This window comes from Pan troglodytes, chromosome 19 (genome assembly GCF_028858775.2).
Source record: "Pan troglodytes isolate AG18354 chromosome 19, NHGRI_mPanTro3-v2.0_pri, whole genome shotgun sequence".
Taxonomy (NCBI): Eukaryota; Metazoa; Chordata; class Mammalia; order Primates; family Hominidae; genus Pan; species Pan troglodytes.
In genome coordinates this window covers 68,066,026-68,087,191 of record NC_072417.2, presented here as the reverse complement: position 1 = coordinate 68,087,191, position 21,166 = coordinate 68,066,026, and the positions used below count along the sequence as shown (strand labels likewise).

General features: G+C 40.7%; 2 protein-coding genes and 1 pseudogene across 20 annotated transcripts in view; 2 read left to right on the top strand and 1 right to left on the bottom strand.

The window, feature by feature from the left end:
* TOM1L1 (target of myb1 like 1 membrane trafficking protein) overlaps window positions 1-21,166 on the bottom strand; it is a 61,198-nt gene that overhangs the window by 4,587 nt on the left and 35,445 nt on the right. For 11 of the 17 annotated variants that reach the window (XM_054671251.1, XM_063799872.1, XM_054671249.2 and 8 more), the window contains 6 exons: window positions 19,343-19,403; window positions 18,828-18,945; window positions 17,040-17,136; window positions 8,746-8,797; window positions 6,429-6,534; window positions 5,926-6,007 (listed from right to left, as the gene is read on the bottom strand). In XM_054671251.1, coding sequence (XP_054527226.1) covers window positions 5,926-6,007; window positions 6,429-6,534; window positions 8,746-8,797; window positions 17,040-17,136; window positions 18,828-18,945; window positions 19,343-19,403 — 516 coding nt within the window. Of the gene's footprint in view, window positions 1-5,925; window positions 6,008-6,428; window positions 6,535-8,745; window positions 8,798-14,602; window positions 14,748-17,039; window positions 17,137-18,729; window positions 18,946-19,342; window positions 19,404-21,166 lie in introns of those variants that run through there. The other 6 variants (XM_063799874.1, XM_063799871.1, XR_010153345.1 and 3 more) reach the window with 5 other exon arrangements.
* Window positions 1-21,166, top strand: part of COX11 (cytochrome c oxidase copper chaperone COX11) — a 48,714-nt gene that overhangs the window by 12,646 nt on the left and 14,902 nt on the right. Inside the window, exons 4-5 of one of the 3 annotated variants that reach the window (XM_009432855.3) lie at window positions 2,287-2,385; window positions 3,929-4,139. The exons of 1 other annotated variant lie outside the window; for it this stretch is intronic. In XM_009432855.3, the coding sequence (XP_009431130.2) occupies window positions 2,287-2,385; window positions 3,929-3,982 (153 nt within the window). In that variant the 3' untranslated portion in view covers window positions 3,983-4,139. Of the gene's footprint in view, window positions 1-2,286; window positions 2,623-3,928; window positions 4,140-21,166 lie in introns of those variants that run through there. One more of the 3 variants, XM_009432854.5, reaches the window with a different exon arrangement.
* LOC134808975 (uncharacterized) lies at window positions 1,394-2,223 on the top strand (annotated as a pseudogene).

The window sequence follows — 21,166 nt, the reverse complement described above, 5'->3', positions numbered from 1 at the left end:
GTTGAGCCCTGACTTGACCTCCCTTATAGGCTCCTGGCAGGCAAAGCAGTGGGATATGGAAGCATGTGTGGGCCAACTCACCTCAGTTGCCAAGAAGGAGACTAGAGAAGGGCCTTGGGACCCCTGACCTGGTGTCTAGTGTAGTCCACTGACTAGCACCACAAGACCTCTGGGAGAGTGGAAGCGGCTGCCTAGAGCCCAGACCTTTTGCTCGGTGCTTCTTCGAAGCAGCAGCTCCATGAACTACTAAAAGAGTGGTCTGGGTTTTGATCATTAGGATTCTGGGTTGTCAGGATTAGGACCTAGGTCAAGGGATCCAGGATTGTTGAGAAAAAGAAGTTCCTTCTTTCAGGTCTGGGAGACTGAGAGACATCACCATCGTTTTAACAAGGGGAATCCCCAACACAAAGACAAGGATGCTTGTCTTCAGGCTTTGTTCCCTATCTGGTATAACTGTAGGGCTCAATATTCTTACTTGTCTGTGGCCTGAATGAATATGAAGTCTGGATTCTTCTACCCTTAGTCTGTGGCAATCCCTAAAATATCAGGCTTTGTTTTGCAGCAGTCACAGAAGGACTGCTGTTAGTTTGATGAGGAGACCCAAGTTTCAAAGGGGGCAGTTTTGGTGGGATCATGATCCCTGGAACCAGAATGCAGTGATACAAAGGTTACATGAACAGTGTGTGCTTTCTCTGAGGAAACACCTCACTCACTTGATTGATTTACCTACCTCCCCACCACCTGAGCTGGATCCAGAACTACTTCACTGTCTCCATGAGATCTGGGAGGCTGCCTGGACTGAACATGATCCAGGGAAAGGAAATCCCTGTTATCCTCTCAGCTTCCCAGGACCTCTGGATGGCTTTGCATGGTGGCAAGCAAAGAGGACCAGAAGTATTCAAGCTGAGTTGTGGGATTTGTGTCATCATTAATCTCCAGAGTTTGGAAGCCCCTCAAACTGTGTGCAGAGACGGTAGAATGTTGTGAACTAGGTCTTGGAAGGAGAGCTTGTTAGGGTGCCGCCTCTGGCAATGGAAACTGCATATCCACCCATGACCAAAAAGCAAATGATATATTACTGTAATACAGCCTGGCCCCAGTATTCCCTAGATCAGAAGAGATGGTCTGAACATGGGTCACTTACTGCAACTCTCCAATTGGACTTTTTTGCAAGAAACCTGGTAAATGGGAAGAAATACCCTATATGCAATGTTTTATGGCCCTCTATCAAAACCCTGCCCTGCAAATGAAATGCAGAATATGTAAATTGGCCAAAGGGAACTATATTGCCAATTCTAGAAGCCTCTGGAGAGGAAGCATCAGTCATGTGGGGGCCTATAGGGAAGGGAACAAGTAAGAAGAGTCCCTTTACTACCCCCTCCAAGAGAAGTGAGGCCCTCTAACTCTACTCGGGGACTGGAACCTTGGCCAATACAGGGGCATAGTCCACCTTCTTGGAAATGGTACCCTCTGCACCTCCAGGGAAAAGCAAGGGCCCGTTCTGTATTTGCCAGGCCCTCCAAACTCTGCAGAGCCAGCTGTGGCTCCTGCTATGGCAATAGCAGGCCCCTGTTGTACTCTTCTTTGCCAGGGAGCACCACTCATAGTGGGAACGCATATAACCCTGGAGGGTGACTGTTACCACTCAGAGCATGCCTGTTGGAGAAAGAGGTTTTGCTCGGGTCTATGTGTTTTTTAAAACTGTTGACTTGTATAACTGGAAATCCCATAGTAAGGGCTTATGGGTGAGCCCAGGAGAGTTCGTAACTCTCATATGGAGAATATTCTCCACACATAACCCTACCTGGCCAGGTGTGCAGACCGTAACAGCAACCCTGCTCACAGCAGAAGATAAATCTGCCACCATGGCCAAAACTAAGGAGGAGGCAGACAATATGTGTGCTGATAACCTGGTGACCTGGCCCGTTGAGGTGTCAGTCCCAATAGCCAACCCAAACTGGGACCCCAGTGATAACAAGAATCAAGAGCGGCTTCATCATTATAGGAATATGCTTCTCAGAGGTATGAGGGAAGCAAGCCAGTCCCTGGTCAATTGGGGAAATCTCAGAGAAATAGAACAAGGCCCTAATGAAAATCCATCAGCATTCCTAAATTGATAATAAGAATGCCTCCAGAATTACACCCCTTGGGACCCAGATGACCCAAAAGCTGAGTCTCACTTTAATCTCACTTCATCTCTCAGCCCCAGATATTCAGAGAAAACTCTAAAAAGTGGCAATAAATCCACATACTCCCCCTTTCCAACTGGTAGACATCTCCTTTAAGGTCTATAGTAAAGAGATGTGGCATCTGATGAAAAGGAAGACAAGAAGATGCGGCAGCCCTACAGACTACTTCAGGAAGCCCAGGAAGAAGATGGCATGGGTGAGTGACCAGGGCCCCCACCATGGAACTCAGGGCCTGCCTACACTGGGGCCCAAACAATGTGCTTACTGGAAGCAGAAAGGATGCTAGAAAAGGGAATGTCCAAATCATCCCCAGAGAGGGAAGAAAGAGGACAAGCCCGAGGTACCTGTTCCCTGTAACTGGACAAGAAACTGACGGATGGGGACATGGGGCTCCCTGCCTGGCTCCTCAAAATAAGATCCACATCTCCCCCAAGGAGCCCCAGGTTACACAGAAGAAGGGGGGCAACCAGTTGGATTTTTTTTCGTTTGTTTGAGACAGGGTCTGTGTTACCCAGGCTGGAGTGCAGCACCATGATCATGGCGCACTGCAGCCTCCAACTCCCAGGCTCAAGCAGTCCTCCCACCTTAGCCTCTCAAATAGCTGGGACTAAGGCACACCTGGCTAATTTTTTTGTTTGTTTGTGGAGACAAGGTCTCGTTATGCTGTCAGGGCTGGTCTTGAACTCCTGGGCTCAAGTGATCCTCCAACCTTGGCCTCCCAAATTGTTGGCATTACAGGCATGAGCCACTGCACCCGGCCACCAGCTGAGTTTTTGATCAACACTGTAGCCATGTTTTCTGTGTTGATCACTAAAAGTGGACCCTATCCAGGAGTAAATGTATATAAGGGATGTGTCTCATAAAGGAAATAAAAGATTCTTGGAGCCTCTGGTCCATGAAATAGTATCTAAAACTTTGACTCATTCTTTCTTCTGTTCCCCAAACGTCCCATTCTCCTTTTGGGAAGGGACCTTCTGACTAAGTTTGGAGCCACAATTTCTCTAAATCAGGACAGAATAGAGATGTTCTGAGCCCACGGCACTGTCATGCTGGCCCTAGTTCCTGGGGAAGTTCCAGACTTGGGGCCTCATATGACTCCTTGGCTAATGCGGTACTAGATAATTGTATAGCATTAGACTGCCTCTTAGCAGAACAGGGAGGAGGAGAGTGTGCAGTTATTAATTCCTCTTGCTGTACCTGATAAATACCTCAGGGGAAATAGGAAGTTAACATTAGGAAGGTCCATGCCGAAGCCTCTTGGTTCCACACTTTTAATCAGCAGCCATACTTTTTTTTTTTTTTTGAGACAGAGTCTCGCTCTGTTGCCCAGGTTGGAGTGCAGTGGGGCACGATCTGGGCTCACTGCAACCTCTACCTCCTGGGTTCTAGCGATTTTTCTACCTCACCTTCCTGAGTAGCTGGGACTACAGGTGCGCACCACCACACCTGCCTAATTTTTGTATTTTTAGTGGAGACGGGGTTTCACCATGTTGCCCAGGCTGATCTTGAATTCAGGGTGATCCGCCCGCCTCGGCCTCGCAAAGTGCTGGGATTACAGGGGTGAGCCACCACACCAGGCCTAATAGCCATACTTCTAACTCTATTTGAGAAGTTCTCAAATTAGCAATACCAAGTGTTACTTGGTTTCTTCCCCTAATGAGGCCACTAATTTTATTGCTCTTACTACTGTTGTTTGGTCCCTGCATCTTTAACCTCTTCGTAAAATTTGTATCTTCCAGATTAGAAAAATTTCAACTGTAGGTGCCTTTGCAACCTATCCTGGGAGACCCTAAAACATATTTAGTTTTAGTGCCTAGAGATTTTCACTCCTCTAACATCTCTGGATACAGTGTCCCTGGTCAACATGAAGAAGTTACAGAAGAACACTTTCTGATCCTGGCCCCTAAAGAATTTACTTGTGCTAAGTAATAAAATTCCTATTGATCAAAACCTGTGTCCTTGTGGAGAGTCAGATATCTGTTACTACCCAGGTGAATGAACCCTGGGTTTTTTGGGTGGTAACAGGGCCTGAGGGGCTGCAGAGCCTACCTGTGTAAAGGAGATAGCTACTACTCAACCCCAGCCCATAGCTAGCACGTAAAAATTCAGGCTTCGTGTTGACAGAGTATCTAAATGATCTAGAAGTCCAGATTTTTTATTTTCAAATATCCGAGTTTTCAGCTGTTGGCAACTGTGGTCTTATGATACATACTGGTTTTTGTCTAAGGTTCCTGGCTCACAACTCCCATAGCCCTTGTTACAGTCTTTTGTTATAATGTTGGGTGTGTCAGGCCTTAGGAGCCAGCCTCTGGAAGCAGAATCTCTCGACCTTCTCTAGTCCTCCTTTCACCTGCCCCAAGGCACCACTCTAATCGCCCGTCTTTTTCACTGTGGGTCATAAGAGCCTCCCTAGAGAGGGTCCTGCCCTATACCCTGGGGGAAGGAATGCTGACATCAAGAAGCTTCCATTAAAAACCCTAGAGGACTGGATTGGGGTTGGGTCAGGTCAGTTTCTGGATAGCTGAACATGTGGAGGTACCTGGAGGGTGGGACTCCAGGGAGGGCACGGAAACTCCAAGGCCTTTTCCGCATGCCTCGCCCTGTGCCTCTCTTCATCTGCATCCTTTGCAATGTCCTTTATAATAAACCAGTAAATATAAGTATTTCCCTGAGTTCTGTGAGCTGCTCCAGCAAACTAATCAAACCCAAAGAAGCAGTCATGGGAACCCCAACTTGAAGCCAGTCAGTCCTAAGTTTAGAGGCCCAGGCTTGTGACTGGTGTCTGGGAAGGTAGGTGTGGGGGTGGTGGGGACTGAGCTCTCGACCTGTGGGGTCTGACACTATCTCCAGGTAGATGGTGTTGGAATTGAATCAGAGGACACCCAGCTGGTGTCCATTGTAGAATTCATTGCTTGCCTGCTGATGGAGAGAAATCCTCACATATTTGGGGGCCACAGAAGTCTCTGCATTCATTGTTATATTAGAGTGAGAGCCGAGGAAAAACATGGTTGAGAGTTTCCCAAACCAGCAATTAATTTTTAAAATGCACATTTTAAATTCTGCACAGGTCAAAAACAAACAAACAAACAACTGCAAGCAAGATATAGCCTGTAGTCTGTCAGTTTCTAAACAATGATTTCCAATAAACGTGCTTTAATAATTTTTAACAATTTGGGGGTAACCTTCAGTCACTCAAAGTATATTAAAGTTCTTATGACCTTACCATTCCATTAATATTTATATATCTTGACCAATATGAAATCATAAAAGAATGTTGCTTTAAGGATTTTAAGTAAAAAGTAATTGTTGTACTAATGCTTTAGAAGACTAAAAACAAGTTCTAATATAAGATTTTTTTGGATCAGTTCATAAAGAGCAGCTAAAATATTCCATCAATGTGGCATAAACTTATGTCACCAATCAGTGACTAGTACCCTTCTCAAGCTAAAGAGAACATGACTTTCTGCCAAGGGATCTATGAGGAGTCCATTAAGCAGGTTAGTTCCAGTTATTTCTTAACATGCAACCCCAGCATTTTTATTTTTTAGTCACAAGGCTGGAACGATAATACCATTAAGAGAAACAGCTGCCATAAAACCTCATAAGGCATTTTTAATAAGGCCATCAATTTCTGCCAAGACCTGAACAAAGTTAAATGTATAACCAAGCCCTGTTAGCTCTGCTATCAAAGGGAACCAAGACAAAAAATAAATTAATCATTTTGTAAATGACTTACTCTGTAGTGACAGCAGGAGCTAAGGGATCAAACTCCATTACCTCGTAGTAATTAGGTGGCTGGAGATCACTTTTTGTCATCGCTTTAGGCAAAAAAAGAGACCAGTAAACATATATTGTGCTTTTCGAGGAGTACACGCAATTGGTATTCTTTTTATAATTTAGACTTCAAATATTAGATCCTAATAAACACAACCAAAACAGACTGGTGTTCCAATGCTACTCCCAAGTTCAACAAATCTGTATGTAACAAAAAGGTTTCCAAACCTCAACTAAAGATTCATTTACCTTAGCATTCAAAACACAATACTCAGTTTAACACAAGCATTTTTACAGTCTCTTATAAGTCAGTCATAATGGTATCTGCCCTGAATTTGTTTCATTAGCTTAAAAATACAAAAGAGCACCTCTAATTTCTCCTATTTTCAGTTACCAATGAATCTGGCAGATTCGTATATTCTCATAAGTTTCCTTATTTGATGCGAATAATAAGGTCCCATGTACCTGGATGATTGCTGGGCAAAGGTGGCAGACTCTGGTTTGATGGTGCTGCTGCAATGGTTTGTAGACTAACCGGCTGTAGAAACACTGAATTTGAATGTTCCAGAAACTGAAGAAAGCATAACACATGTTCATATAAACATTCTACATTAAGCTTTTCTTTTATTACTGAGACTCCTATACTTCCAAGTACATTGTTCCAAGAACTTTGAACTGGACAAGGATAAGTTGTTTTTAATTATTACTTTAGTTTTTTTAGGTAATAATCACTTATGAGATTTACTACTTTTCTGCTGGGCATGGTGGCTCATGCCTGTTATCTCAGCAATTTGGGAGGATAGGTGGGAGGATTACTTGAGCCCAGGAGTTCAAGATCAGCCTAGGCAACAGCAAGACCCCAGCTCTACAAAAAAAAAAAAAAAAAAATTAGCTGGGCATGGTGGCTCACACCTGTAGTCCCAGCTACCCCAGAGACCAAGGCAGGAGGATCACTTGAGCCTAGGGGTTTGAAGCTGCAGTGAGTTATGATCATATGATCATGCTACATATTCTAGCCTAGGTGACTGAATGAGACCCTGTCTCAAAAACAAGAATTTACTATATTTTTGTCTGGTTTTATGCCTAATGCACCCCATTTCCCATAGAAACTGTGAAAAAAAAAAACATATTGCTTTTAAAAATGAAGCAGATTCAATGGCTCAGGCCAGAATCTCTGTTGTTTCACTCTGAATATAAAATCTCAGCCTTGAGTAGGAAAAAAAAATTTTTAATTTACAGAGAGGCACTCAGTGACACAACAAAATCAGGATTGATAAAATATTAGAATCTTAATTAGAAATATCTCTTCTCATAATTTTCCTTATTCACTCCACAAATATATCCTGGCCACCTACCAGCTGCCAGGCACTATTAATAAAGCAATAAACAAAGCAGACCAAGTTCCTGCCCTCATGACTCAGACAATCAACAAATGTGAACAGATATCCAATGGCATGTGCTCTAATATAAAAGCAGAGTAGTGGGTGGGAGAGAGACTGGGGTGGAATACTGCTCTAATAGGTCATGGTCAGGAAATGTCTCATCACTGGGGACGTTTAAGCAGAGCCTGACTAAAGTGAGTCTTGTGGTTACTGGAGAGGACACAAGTTCACAGTCTCTGAAGTGGGGGAGGCCAGTGTGGTTGGAATAGAGTGAGCCAAGGTAGAGAGGGGCAGGAGGTGAGCCGGAGAGGTGACAGGTGCGGTCAGATCGGCATTTCAGGCATTTACTGAGTAAAACGGAGTGAGGAAGAAAATCACAGGTGGGTTTTGAGCAAATGAGTGACATAATATGACTTCACTTTTTAAAAAAGAATGCCCCCGTTTTTGTTTTGAGAACAGATTATGAGGTGGGTGGGAGGGATGCGAAGGGAGGCAAAGGTTGAAACAGGGCTTCCCTTAGAGGCCACTGCAATGTCCATCCGATGGTGACTTGGACTAAGATGCAGAAGTGGAGGTGGTGAGAAGTGGCTGGATAATTGACATATTTTAAAAGTAAAAGGCAAAAGTAAAAGTAAAAAGGTGGATGTCAAGCGCTATTACCCAAGGTTTTTGACCCATGCAGCAAAGAGCAGAGTGGCCATTGACTGAGGTGGCAAGTCTGCAGGAAGGGCAGGTTGAGAGTGGAGACTGGGAAGAAATCAAGAGGAGACATTAAGTGGAAAGTAGATATATGAGTTCTGAGTTTAGAGAAGGGGTCTGGGCTACAAGAGATACAAACTTGTAGGTTGTCAAAAATTGAATGGTTATTTCAAGATATGAGACCAAAAGACCACAGAGGAATGAATGTAGATAGAAAAGTCTGAAGCCTGATCCCTGGGGTCTCCAACAAGAAAAGGTCAGTAGAGGAGGAAGAGCCAGCAAAAGAGATGGAGAAGAAATGAAAGTGAGGCAGGAGAACCAAAGTGACTGGTGTCTGAAAGCCATGTGTGCAAGAAGGAGGAAGTGATCAACTTTGTCATTTGTTGCTGATAAAATGAGGGACTATGGAACTGCAGTTCTAAATTTCACAATACAGAAGTCACCAGTGACCTTGACAAGAGTTATGTCCATAGAGTGGTAGAAGAGCATGTATGAAGTCTGTCAAAGAGAATACAAGGAAAGGAAGTGGAGATAGCAAATACAAACTCCAAAAAAATTTTGATCCTTAACCATCTTGCTAACAGGGGCTGCGCATCAACACAATACTGAGCAGAACATGGGAATTAATGACCATGAGTTCTTTTCTGGCTACAATAATCTGCTGACTAGATGCACTGCTAGAAAAGAGTTTTGTTACTTACATTATCATATGCGTGGCTTGAGGTGAGGTTTTGGCTGGTCCTTTGGGCAAACCTAGGATAGTGTGATAACACAGAATGATTACCCTACAGTGAGAACACAAATGCAAAAAGTAAGATAATTTTCCTAGTCTAAAAACCTAAAAGGTACCTTCAGACTGCATAAAGTGTCATTTTGTAATAACTGTTTATAAAACAATTGGTTTTAGTGCACATCAGGTTATGATGCCATGGGTGGTGGGAGCCCTGAGACTGTGGAGTGTGCACGGAACACTAAGAACAGAGCCTTTAGTCTTTCCATCAGTGTAGCTACCACCCCATCGTTTCTTAAAGGATGAGAAGTAGTATAGAACACAGGTTAAGAAGAAAGCTGTGAGGTCTCCGGTCCAGGATAAAGCGGAGCAAACGTACTGCACTCTGTCTCTCCACTGAATGTCACTTAAAGGTGGATGGAATGCATACAGCAAGTATTTGAGGACTCTGAATAATAGGAGCAGCCTGATTGGGAAAGAAGACCAGAATTCAAGTATCACTGAACTGTTGGTGAATTTACCATTTTTTGCCCCTTCATATTTCCTGACCAAATGCAATGCAGTCTGAACCCCAGGTATCAATGAGAACAGACAGAGCTCTAGGAGAAGGCTTCTCATTCTCACTCAAGAAGCAGGAAAGGGAAACAATCCTAACACTCAGAATGTGGAAATCTCTTGTCCCTTTTTTGTCCTCTTCTCTCTGTTTTCTCACAACCCAAACCACAGGCAACCCCAAAGTGGCTGTAGCGACAGCCGAGGCAATGGGACTTGTAGGAAATAGAAACACAGAAGAATCTTCCTCTTCAATAGGAGCTGTGATACCCACAGCTTTTTTCCTTTCTGTCCTGCCATTTAGTCAGACATAAGCATAGTCAAGGAAATGTGTGGTATCGTAGGGTAACTAAAGCTCCAGCTTTATGACTGGAGAAGCAAAAAGGGGAGTCCCAGGAAACTAGAAAGTACCAGATAAATCACGATGATGGAGGACTCAGGAAAACAACCTCATGAAGTTGTTTATGAAATACTGAGCTCACCCCCTGACCTGGGCATGCATGGATCCCATCTCAGTCACAATGTCAAAAACGGTGAGAAGTGAACAAACAACCTGCCACCTTAGATTGACCACAGGATGGAACATACATGAGACATATTTGAATGGCACTGCAAAGGCTTTGAAAATGTAGCTGACATTGGAGCCACCACCCATAGAAGAAGGCTAAAACTGTGGAATGAATCTAGCCAGGTGGTTTACATACTAAAATCAAAATAACATTCTTGATATGATTTAAATTAAGACCAAGAGTCTCCTAATAAAACATTAAAAATGCCCAAGATAGAATCCAAAATTATGAGGCATATGAAGAACCATGAAAACTTCAACTTGCATGAGAAGACAATAACAGATATCGATGCCAAGAGGACACAGATGTTGAAATTATCTCAGAGATATTTAAGGCAGCTATTGTACACATGCTCCAAAGAACTGCAAACAATCTTTAGAAAAAAAAAAAACTGAAAAATAGAAAGTCTCAGCAAAAACACAAGATATAAAGAACCAAAATGAAATTTCAGAACTAAAAACTACAATAACTGAATTAAAAAAAAAAAACTTAACAGAATGAGCTCAATAGCAAAACGGAAATGACAGAGGAAACAGTCAGTGAACTTGAACATAAATCACAGAAAGTGTCCAATCTAAACAGAGAGAAGCAAAGAGTAAAACAAACAAACAAACAGGACCCCAAACACCTATGAGACAATGGCACAGGTCAAAATTTGTATCATCAGGGTTCCAGTAGGAGAGCAGAAAGACTGTAGTTCTGAAAAAGAGAAAGGCTAAAAACATCACAAGTTTGGTGAAAGACATAAAGCCACAAACCACATTCAAGAAGTTCCATTAGTGGGTTAAATGGTGGCCCCCCAAAAGCTATGCTCATGTCCTAATTCTCAGAATATGTGAATGTTATAAATGTTATCTTAATTGGAAAAATGGTTTTTGCAAATATAACTAAGGATCTTAAGACGAGGATACTATCCTGTATTATCTGGGTGGGCCATAAATCCAATGACAAATCACCTTAGAAAGGCAGAGGGAGATTTGGGACACATACAGGAAAAAGCCAGGTAAAGGTACAGGCAAGAATTGGAGTGACATGACCAAAAGCTAAGAAATCCAAGGAGTACCTACAAGTCATCGGAATCTGGAAGAGGCAGGGATCAGATGTCCCCGTAATAGTTGTGGAGGGAGTGTGACTCTGCTGAATTTCAGACCTCTTGCCTCCAGAACTGTGAGATAATAAATTTCTGTGGTTTTAAACCACCCAGTTTGCAGTCATTTGTTATGACAGCCCCAGGAAACTAATACATTCAGCCAACCCCCAAGAGAAAGAAACAAAAGAAATCCATACCCCACATATTGTAATCAAACTGTTCAAAATTGGATAAAAAGAAAAATTAAAGCAGACAGAACCACAATACATTATCTATAGAAGAACTGCAACTCCGATGAATGTAGATTTTTCACTAGAAACCATTTAGGCTAGAAAAGAGTGGCACAGCCTTTTAAAACTGCTGAAAGAATAGAAGCGTGAGCCCCATATTCTGTAGTCACTGATAATATCCTTCAGGAACAGACAAAATAGAGGCATTCTTATATGAAGTAAAAACTAACAGACTTCACTGCCAATAGACCTGCTTTAAAAGAACTGATAAAGAAAATTCTTCAGAGAGAAGGGAAATTATACCAGAAGAGAATAGTAAGAGAAATGGTAAACACTGGGTAAATATAATAGACTATTTTTCTCTTCTTGAATTTTTTTTTTTCTTTTTTTTTTTTTTTGAGATAGAGTCTTGCTCTGTCGCCCAGGCTGGAGTGCAGTGGCACGATCTTGGCTCACTGCAACCTCCGCCTCCCGGGTTCAGTCAATTCTCATGCCTCAGCCTCCCGAGTAGCTGGGATTACAGATGCGCACCACCACGCCCGGCTAATTTTTTCTATTTTTTGGTAGAGATGGGGTTTCACCATTTTGGCCAGGCTGGTCTCAAACTCCTGGCCTCAAACACCTCGTCCTCCCAAAGTGTTGGGATTACAGGCATGAGCCACCATGCCCGGCCACTTCTTGAATTCTTTACAATATATCTCAGGGTTGTAAGCAAAAATTACAGCATCATCTGTTAGTGGTTTCTTTTCAATGTATAGAGGAGTAATATATAAGATAACTATTATAGAAAAGGGGAATCTATATGGTGATAAGGTTTTTACTTCCATTCATTTATTTATTTATTTATTTATTTATTTATTTGAGACAGAGTCTCTTTCTGTCACTCAAGCTGGAGCGCAGTGGCTGTAATCTTGGCTCACTGCAACCTCTGCCTCCTGGGTTCAAGTGATTCCCCTGCCTCAGTCTCTGAGTAGCTGGGATTACAGGCGCCTGCCACCACGCCCAGCTAATTTTTTGTATTTTTAGTAGAGACAGGGTTTCACCGTATTAGCTAGGATGGTCTCGATCTCCTGATCTCATGATCTGCCCGCCTCAGCCTCCCAAAATGCTGGGATTACAGGTGTGAGCCACCGCGCCCGGCCCAGGTTTTTACTTTCAAGTAGTAAAGCATTGATTTTAGGTAGACTGAAAAATAAGTATACTGCAATCACTAAAGCAAACTCTCTTTATATATATGTGTGTGTGTACATGTATATATAAATATATATACATATATATATTTTGCTAACAAAATTAGCAAAATAACAGGAAAAGAATCAGCTACTTTAAACCACATTATTTACCAAGCAACTTTATTTCACTCACACACACACACACACACACACACACACACACACACCATTATACAAAGATACAGTCAAAATCACAATAAACTAAAATGGAGCACTAAAAATATTCTAATAATCCAAAAGAAAGCAGGAAAAAGGAAACAGAAAAAAAGGAACACATAGAATAACTATATAACAGTAGACCTAAACTCTACATACAATTAAATTAAATGTAAATTGCCTAACATATCAATTAAAAGAGATTATGAGAATACATAAAAATGCATGAACCAACTATAGGCTATTTCTAAGAAACTCCTAATCTTTTAGTACAGTTAAGTTACAAGTAAAATGCAGAAGAAAATATAGCAGGCAACCACTAAACAAAAGAAAGCTAGAGTGGCTATATTACTATCAAAATCAACATCAGGACAAAGAAAATTATGAGGGACAAAGAAGGACATTACATAATGATAAAAGACTCAATCAACCAATAAGATCCAACAGAGCTGAATGCATGAGCTTCAAAACACATAAAGCAAATACCAACTTAATACAATCTCTTCTAGAAAGATTACATATTGTATAATTCTACTTGAATGACATTCTCAAAGACAAACTATAGCAATAGAGAATAAATTCCTGGTTGCTGGGGATTGAGGGTCAGGGGTACAAGGGTGTGACTATAAAGGAATAACACATGGGAGTTTTGCTGAGTGATGGAACTATTCTGTATCCTGACTGGTGGTAGTTATTTGAATCTATACGTATGTTAAAATAAATAAAACTGTATATCAAACCAAAAAAAAGGGTCAATTTTAGTATATGAAAATTTTAGAAATAAAATTAAAGCACAAAACTAAAAACAAAAAGAAGTTACTGAAATCAGAATTTGATTTTGAATCCCATTTAAATTTGAATCCTGTCTCAGTACTAGCTGGACAACCACTGGCAAGTTAATCTTCCTCAGCCTTGGTTTCCTCTTGTTTAAAATGAAAATGATGGTGGCACATACCTCATAGGTTAAGTAATTAGTAAGCATTTCTATACTTCTTAGCTTGTTGCCTGTTAGCAAGTGGGACATAAATATGGCCTATGGGCCGGGCACAGTGGCTCATGCCTGTAATCCCAGCACTTCAGGAAGCCGAGGTGGGCGGATCACCTTAGGTCAGGAGTTTGAGACCACAGCCTGGCCAACATGGTAAAACCAGGTCTCTACTAAAAATACAAAAAAAAAAAAAAAAATTAGATGGGTGTGGTGGCGGGTGCCTGTAATCCCAGCTACTTGGGAGGCTGAGGCAGGAGAATTGCTTGAACCTGGAAGGTGGAGGTTGCAGTTGGCCAAAATCGAACTACGGCACTCCAGTCTGGGTGACAAAGTAAGACTCTGTCTCAAAAAAAAAATGACCTATGTTTTATCCTGTCTTCTTTGTTATTGTTTTTTAAGGATTCTTTCTGTTATGAAAAACTGCATCACCCACTTTTTCTGTGATGGTGAATAAATTAAACTGCAAACACAAAGGGATGGAAAAAATCTCAACATTTTAAGACATTTTAATGGCTGATTTTGCCTCTCACAAGTGATCTTAGGCATATGATTTAAACCAGGTACACGCCCTCGAATCTTGGTATAGATGTCCATCATAGGGTTTCTCAATGTATGATAGGAAAACCACTGCATTATGATCCTCCTGGAATGCATGTTAAAGATTCTTGCTGCTGAATCAGAGTTTCTGGGGACCAGTAATTTGACTTTTTGACAGTCACCCAAGTGATTTTTATGCATACTGAATTATTAGATCCAAGTAGGTTACAGATTAAAACAGGCAGCTATTAGCTGAAATTTGACTTTTAATGAATTTTATAGACACTTGTTGTAATGGGATTTTATCTGTATTATTCTTTCTCTCATTACCCAACAAGATTAGCAAGATAAGACAAACAGAATCAGCTATTTTAAACCACATTATTTACCAAGCGACTTCAATCTGCCTACATTTCAACATTTACTTGCATTGCATGTAGCCAAAACAAGAGGTAGCCAACCAAAGATACTGACCTAACTCAGTGGTTCATGAAAGAGCCATTGACACTTAATCATTTCCCAACACATGAATCCTTTCTTCTCTTCTTCCCTTATGTTTTGCTCTTTTTTCTTCCCAGTTTGATTCTTCTTTCTCATTTTCCTCCCTCTGCCCCTCCCCCTTTTAAATATAGAAAAGTAATTCAGTGATTGGGTACATAAGTATTTAAACAAAACACTAGGAAACTTTTTAAAAAATCTAAATCCACTGATACAAACACACTGCCAAAGTATGTTAAGTGAAAAACAAAAGGTTCAGAACACAGTGATAGTATGCTGCATTTTATTGAATAACGGAGAAAGAAATTCATATTCCTATTTGCCTAAAGACACTATGGAAGGATAAATCAGAACCTAACAAATAATTATCTGGGTGGGAGTAGAGCTTGACACTAGGGAAAAGGAGAGAGGGAGGATGAAGAGGGAATGAAAACAAGAATTGTCTTATACAACTTTTTACACTGTTTTGATATCTGAATAATGGAAATGTATTGCCTATTATCTAAAATATATACACTTAAAAGGAAAAAAGCTATTGACATTGACATAAGGCAAATTCAACTGCTATTTATTCTATCCTGCCTCTTCTGGAACTTACGTAACCACTCTTTCACTCTTTTTCAGTTTTTTCCTTCCTGTATCATTCTTGTTTCTTTATGTGAATAGAGGCAAATATTAATATATATTCTTATTTCCAACTTTCTTACACAAATGCAATATATTACACACACACTACTTAGCACCTTTTTTTCCTACTTAGCAATAAATATATTGGTGATTATTACTTTTATCCCCCAGCTAGACAGTAATATGTTGTACAGATGTTTATTTAACCAGTCCCCAACTGAGGGATATTTTGAGTTGTTTCCAATTACTTGCTATTGCCCAAAATGTTGTAAAGAATAATTTTGTAAACACCTAACTGTGTGTTAAGTGTGGTATAAATTTCTACAGATAAGATTGCAGATTCAAAGAAATAAATGCATTTATAATTTTAATAGATACTGCCACCTGCCCCTATAAGAGTTACATAATTTTGTCATAGTAACTGTCTTTCCATAGCCAACAAAGTATGTTATGAAATATTGGGACTTTTGCCAACCTGAGAAGTAGAAAACAATTTCTTATTAGACTTTAATTGACATTTCTCTATAAGTAAAGTTGAACATCATTGCATATGTTTATAGGTCATTAATATTTCTTTTTAATATTGGACTATCAGAAAACCTGATGGCTGGGTGCAGTAGCTCACATCTTGTAATCCTAGCACTTTGGGAGGCTGAGGCACATGGATCGCTTGAGCCCAGGTGTTTGAGACCAGCCTGGGCAACACGGCAAAACCTCACCTCTACTAAAAACACAAAAATTAGTTGGGCATTGGGGCATATGCCTATAATTCCAGCTACTCAGGAGGTTCCAGCTACTCCATCAGGTTTTATTAGTCCAATTTTAATATTGAACTATCAGTCCATCAGACTTGCTACTTACTGGCTATACAAACTTGGGCAAGTTCTAGTTCCTTCAATAGAGAAATGACCAAGAAATCTCAGTCTCTTTTCCTGTATGATGGGAATAACGATAACAGGCTGGTGCAGTGGCTCACTTTAGGAGGCCAAGGCGGGAAGATCACCTGAGGCCTGGAGTTCAAGACCAGCTTGGGCAACAAAGTGAGACCCCATCTCTACAAAAAATTTTAAAAATTAGATTAGCCCAGTATGGTGGCACACACCTGTAGTCCCAGCTATTAAGAGGTTGAGGTGGGAGTATCCCTTGGGCCCAGGAGTTTGAGGCTGCAGTGAGTTATAATGGTGCTACTGTACTCCAGCCTGAGTGACAGAGCAAGACCCTGACCTAACATCACTGACCTAAGTACTTTAGTGAAGATTAGATGAAATAAACAAAAATAGCTTAACTGAGTGCCTGCCACACGGCAAGTACCCTGTAACTGATGGGGCCGTTACTCTTAATTTTGAACCTCATTGCTCTTCTGCCTCCTTTGTCATTGTATTTCCCCTGTTCTTCCCCATCTCCTGTTACTAGTAAAAATAAACAGAGACAATTTATTGAAGGCTTACTATGTACCAAGTGCTATATTGCCTGCACTGCATTGCACTGCACTGCAACCTCTACCTCCCAGGTTCAAGTGATTCTCATGCCTCAGCCTCCCAAGTAGTTGGAATTATAGGCATATGCCACCATGCCCAACTAATTTTTGTATTTTTACTAGAGATGAGGTTTTGCCATGTTGCCCAGGCTGGTCTCAAACTCCTGGGCTCAAGTGATCCATGTGCCTTGGCCTCCCAAAGTGCTAGGATTACAGATGTAAGTCACTGCGCCCAGCCATCAGGTTTTCTTAATTGTAAGGAATCTAAATGTCATGATATTAGTTCTGCAGTGTTACTGACATACTTACGGGGGTATCTCTGTATTCTCCAAGGCTAGCAAGTTCATCTGTGGATGAAGACTGGGTTTTAAGTTGTTTGTTACATCAGAACTTGGAAGGCTGAAATCTAAAACACAAAATGGACTTGTTTGGCTTTAAAACATTTTGTCAGTCAGTTATGCTGGATTTTCTACAGTAAAAACAAAAAAAAGAAAAAAGAAAAAGAAAAAAAAAGAAAAACCCACCAAATAAAAGAGATTAATTTAGATATTTCTGTCACCCTAAAATCATGAGATTTCCTAGCTCTAAGAGAAATTAAAAAGCATCATTTATGGTAGGTAGAGAGAGAAAGAATTTCCCTGCCATGAGAAGAAGTTGTTGTAAGGGTAACAAATATTATTGTATTGGATTTTCTAAAATCCCAAGCTGATCCAGAATGCAAAGGATTTTACATTTTGTTCTGCCTAGCACAAAAGTAAAAAATTACAGTACATACTGAGCTCTACCTTCACCTCAAGCTCCAGTCCATAATCTTTTTTTTTTTTTGAGATGGAGTCTCACTTTGTCACCCAGACTGGAGTGCAGTGGCACGATCTCGGCTCACCACAACCTCCACCTCCTGAGATCAAGTGATTCTTCTGCCTCAGCCTCCTGAGTAGCTGGGATTATAGGCGCCCACCACCACTCCCGGCTAATTTTTGTATTTTTAGTAGAGACAGGGTTTTGCCATGTTGGTCAGGCTGGTCTCGAACTCCTGACCTCAGGTGATCCACCTGACTCGGCCCCCCAAAGTGCTGGGATTACAGGTGTGAGCCACTATGCCTGGCCTCCAGGCCATAATCTTAAGTGAGATACCCCAAAGGGAATAATTCCCTCCCCCTCTGAAAATTCTCAATTAAAAACTCAGGAAAACTCTCCAATGTAACTGACTCTACACATCCCACTGGCCTACATAAACAAGTAGCCAACATTTTATAACTGAGTAGAGTTCTAAGAAAACCACAAATTCAGTGATACTGAATATTTTTACTCCGGAAACAGCAGATGACATATGAGAAAAACAAACTGCTTTTAATTTGACAAAACTGGATTTCAGCATTTTTCATCATCCTTATTTTGTAATTTGCCAAACCCTTGCTGGGAATAAGGACAGCAGAAGATAACAAGTTAGGTAAGATAGGTAACTCTTTTATAAATGTTTACAAAATGCATTGTAAGCTTTGCTACAATGCATTTTATAAACATTAGTTTGTTAACCTTGACAACCACCCTTTAAGGCAATCATTGTTCCCATTTTATAAAGTGAGACTCTCAAAAGTTAGGTGGCTGAGAGGTGGCAGAACTGGCATTTCAACTTGGACTTCTCTGACTTTAAAGCCTGTGTTTTTCCTTCTACATTTCACAACCACTTAGTTCATACCTTGTAATCCCTGAATTTCTCCACTTGCATCAGAGATACTCCCTTACCTGATGCTGAGGTATAGCAGAAAAACCCAATGATAATAGTGCGTAGGTTCACAGTAGACTTTAAGTATTGGCCATTGGGCTGAACAACCTCTACAAAGCAGGCCAGGTGAATTCCATGAGATTCTAAGTGAGTAGGATGAGTTTCAAGGACCTCCTCGCCCAGACACATCCCATTGCTATACTGGGTTTGACTCAACCATTTGCCAGGAAGTAATCATATCTCCTAACATAGCGCTCTGACATTCAACCTGACTTCGGTCCTTCTTAGGTGGTATTTAATCACGTAATTAAGGAGAACTGTTTAACATCAAGCTCTTCTGCTGGTCTGAAAAGACCTGAGTGTTTATTTACTTAAGCCTGAAAGTTGATTATTCATGGTGTTGAGTTCTCCCAGAGTGGCCCTAGGCATCCGGGGACTGGGACTTAGGTCGAGGAGATCTTGAGATGGGGCAGAAGGCTCACTGGTAGTCTGAAAACAAAGCAAAAAAAAAAAAAAAGTGTCATGTAGTTTATCACAGCTTTCTCCTTTGTAGAGGGGAGGATCCTATTTGGATGCATTTTAAGGAAGAATTCTCCACTCAACGAGCAACATTAGTATGAATCCCATCTTACCACATACATAGGTTCCTGCTTCTTATTAATAACTTCATAACATTAACTTTACATTACATTACATTAACAGTTTAACATTAACGTTAACTTAATAACATTAAGTTATTAAGGCAAGTAATCTATACCATTAAAACCACTCCAAATTATGAATGCATATCTCCCTCTTTTTGAGACTTGTTTTAGGTAAGCCTTGCTTCTTACTGTAATTGGCAAAATGTTCAATTGTTTATTTTATAACATTTCTAATCACTTACATTGGTGGCTTCCTTCTGGTTCTTATTTTGCTCCAAAATCCTTTGTTGGTTTCTAGTAAACCTGTTTAAATGATCAAAATGCATGTGTTTTTTAAAAATATATGAAAATGCTATAAAAATCTAACAATTATTAATATACAAATATTTAGGAATGAAGACAATCAGCCTCATCCTCACACAATTATCAGTAAAATACTTTTAATAACCTTTTTCCAGCTTACAGAGTATTCATACCCTCAGAGAAAACTGTGAGAAAATAGAAAAGTATTTAAAAAAAACTCATCACCCAGAAATTGTTAAATCTATTAACATTATTCCAGTATTTCATCTATAAGTGCATCTATTTTTAAGCTTAGTTGAAAGGATACTTTACATAATTCTGTATCCTAATTTGAGTATGCTGTGAGAATTTTTCTAGCTGAAATACAATTTTTAATGGCTATAATATTTTACCTTATGAATCTATCACACTTTTAACCACTCTATTAGTGATTATTTGTTTTCTACTTTGCCATTATAAGTAATTTTCCAAAATATTCAAATATATTTAAAGTATTTTCACTATTTCACTGTGGTTTTTTTTTTTTTTTTTTGAGATGGAGTTTCGCTCTTGTTGCCCAGGCTGGAATACAAAGGTGCAATCTTGGCTCACCACAACCTCCGCCTCCCAGGTTCAAGTGACTCTCCTGCCACAGCTTCCCAAGTAGCTGGGATTACAGGCGTGTGCCACCATGCCCAGCTAATTTTTGTATTTTTAGTAGAGACGGGGTTTCTCCATGTTGGTCAGGCTGGTTTCGAACTCCCGACCTCAGGTGATCCGCCCACCTCGGCCTCCCAAAGTGCTACGATTACAGGCATGAGCCACTGTGCCCGGCCTTCACTGTGTATTTTTATAAGACACTTAACACATACCAAAAAGTTGACCTTCTACAACTCTGATTTAATTTTACATTGTTTGTCCACTGAGAGTAAAGGAGCATAAATGTAAAAGACCAGAGAAGTTGAAGGCAAAAGTCCAAGGTTTAAGTGTCAGTGTTAGTACCTTGTAGCTATATGACTAAGGGTATGACTTCCTGAACCTTGGTCCCCCAGCTGCTAAGAGGGAATAACATTTGAACTATCTGCTCAGAAAGTTATTTTCAGGGGCAAAACTAGATAGCACAGGTGGATGAATGTGGAAATGCTTTGTAAACTGAGATTTGCTTTAGAAACATATAGTATTACTGTTATGACAATTTGACTTCAGGATCCTAAACACTTTAAAGTGTAAGAGTTTATACTGAATCAGGCCTCTGAGCCCAAGCCTGCAGGTATACATCCAGATGGCCTGAACCAACTGAAGAATCACAAAAGAAGTGAAAATGGCCAATTCCTGACTTAACTGATGACATTACCTTGTGAAATTCCTTCTCCTGGCTCAGAAGCTCCCCCACTGAACACTTTGTGACTCCTGCCCCTGCCCTCCAGAGAACAACCCCCTTTGACTATGATTTTTCGCTACCTACCCAAATCCTATAAAACTGCCCCACCCCTAACTCCCTTTGCTGACTCATTTTTCGGACTCAGCCCGCCTGCACCCAGGTGAAATAAACAGCTTTATTGCTCACACAAAGCCTCTTTGGTGGTCTCTTCACGTGTGACAGAATCTGCACACAGAGTTGAATGATTTTTCAAAAATATGTCTTTTAAATTCCACCTAGTTAAGCCGGGCACTGTGGCTCATGCCTGTAATCCCAGCGCTTTGGGAGGCCGAGACAGGTGGATTACTTGAGGTCAGGAGTTTGAGCCCAGCCTGGGCAACATGGTGAAACCCCATCTCGACTA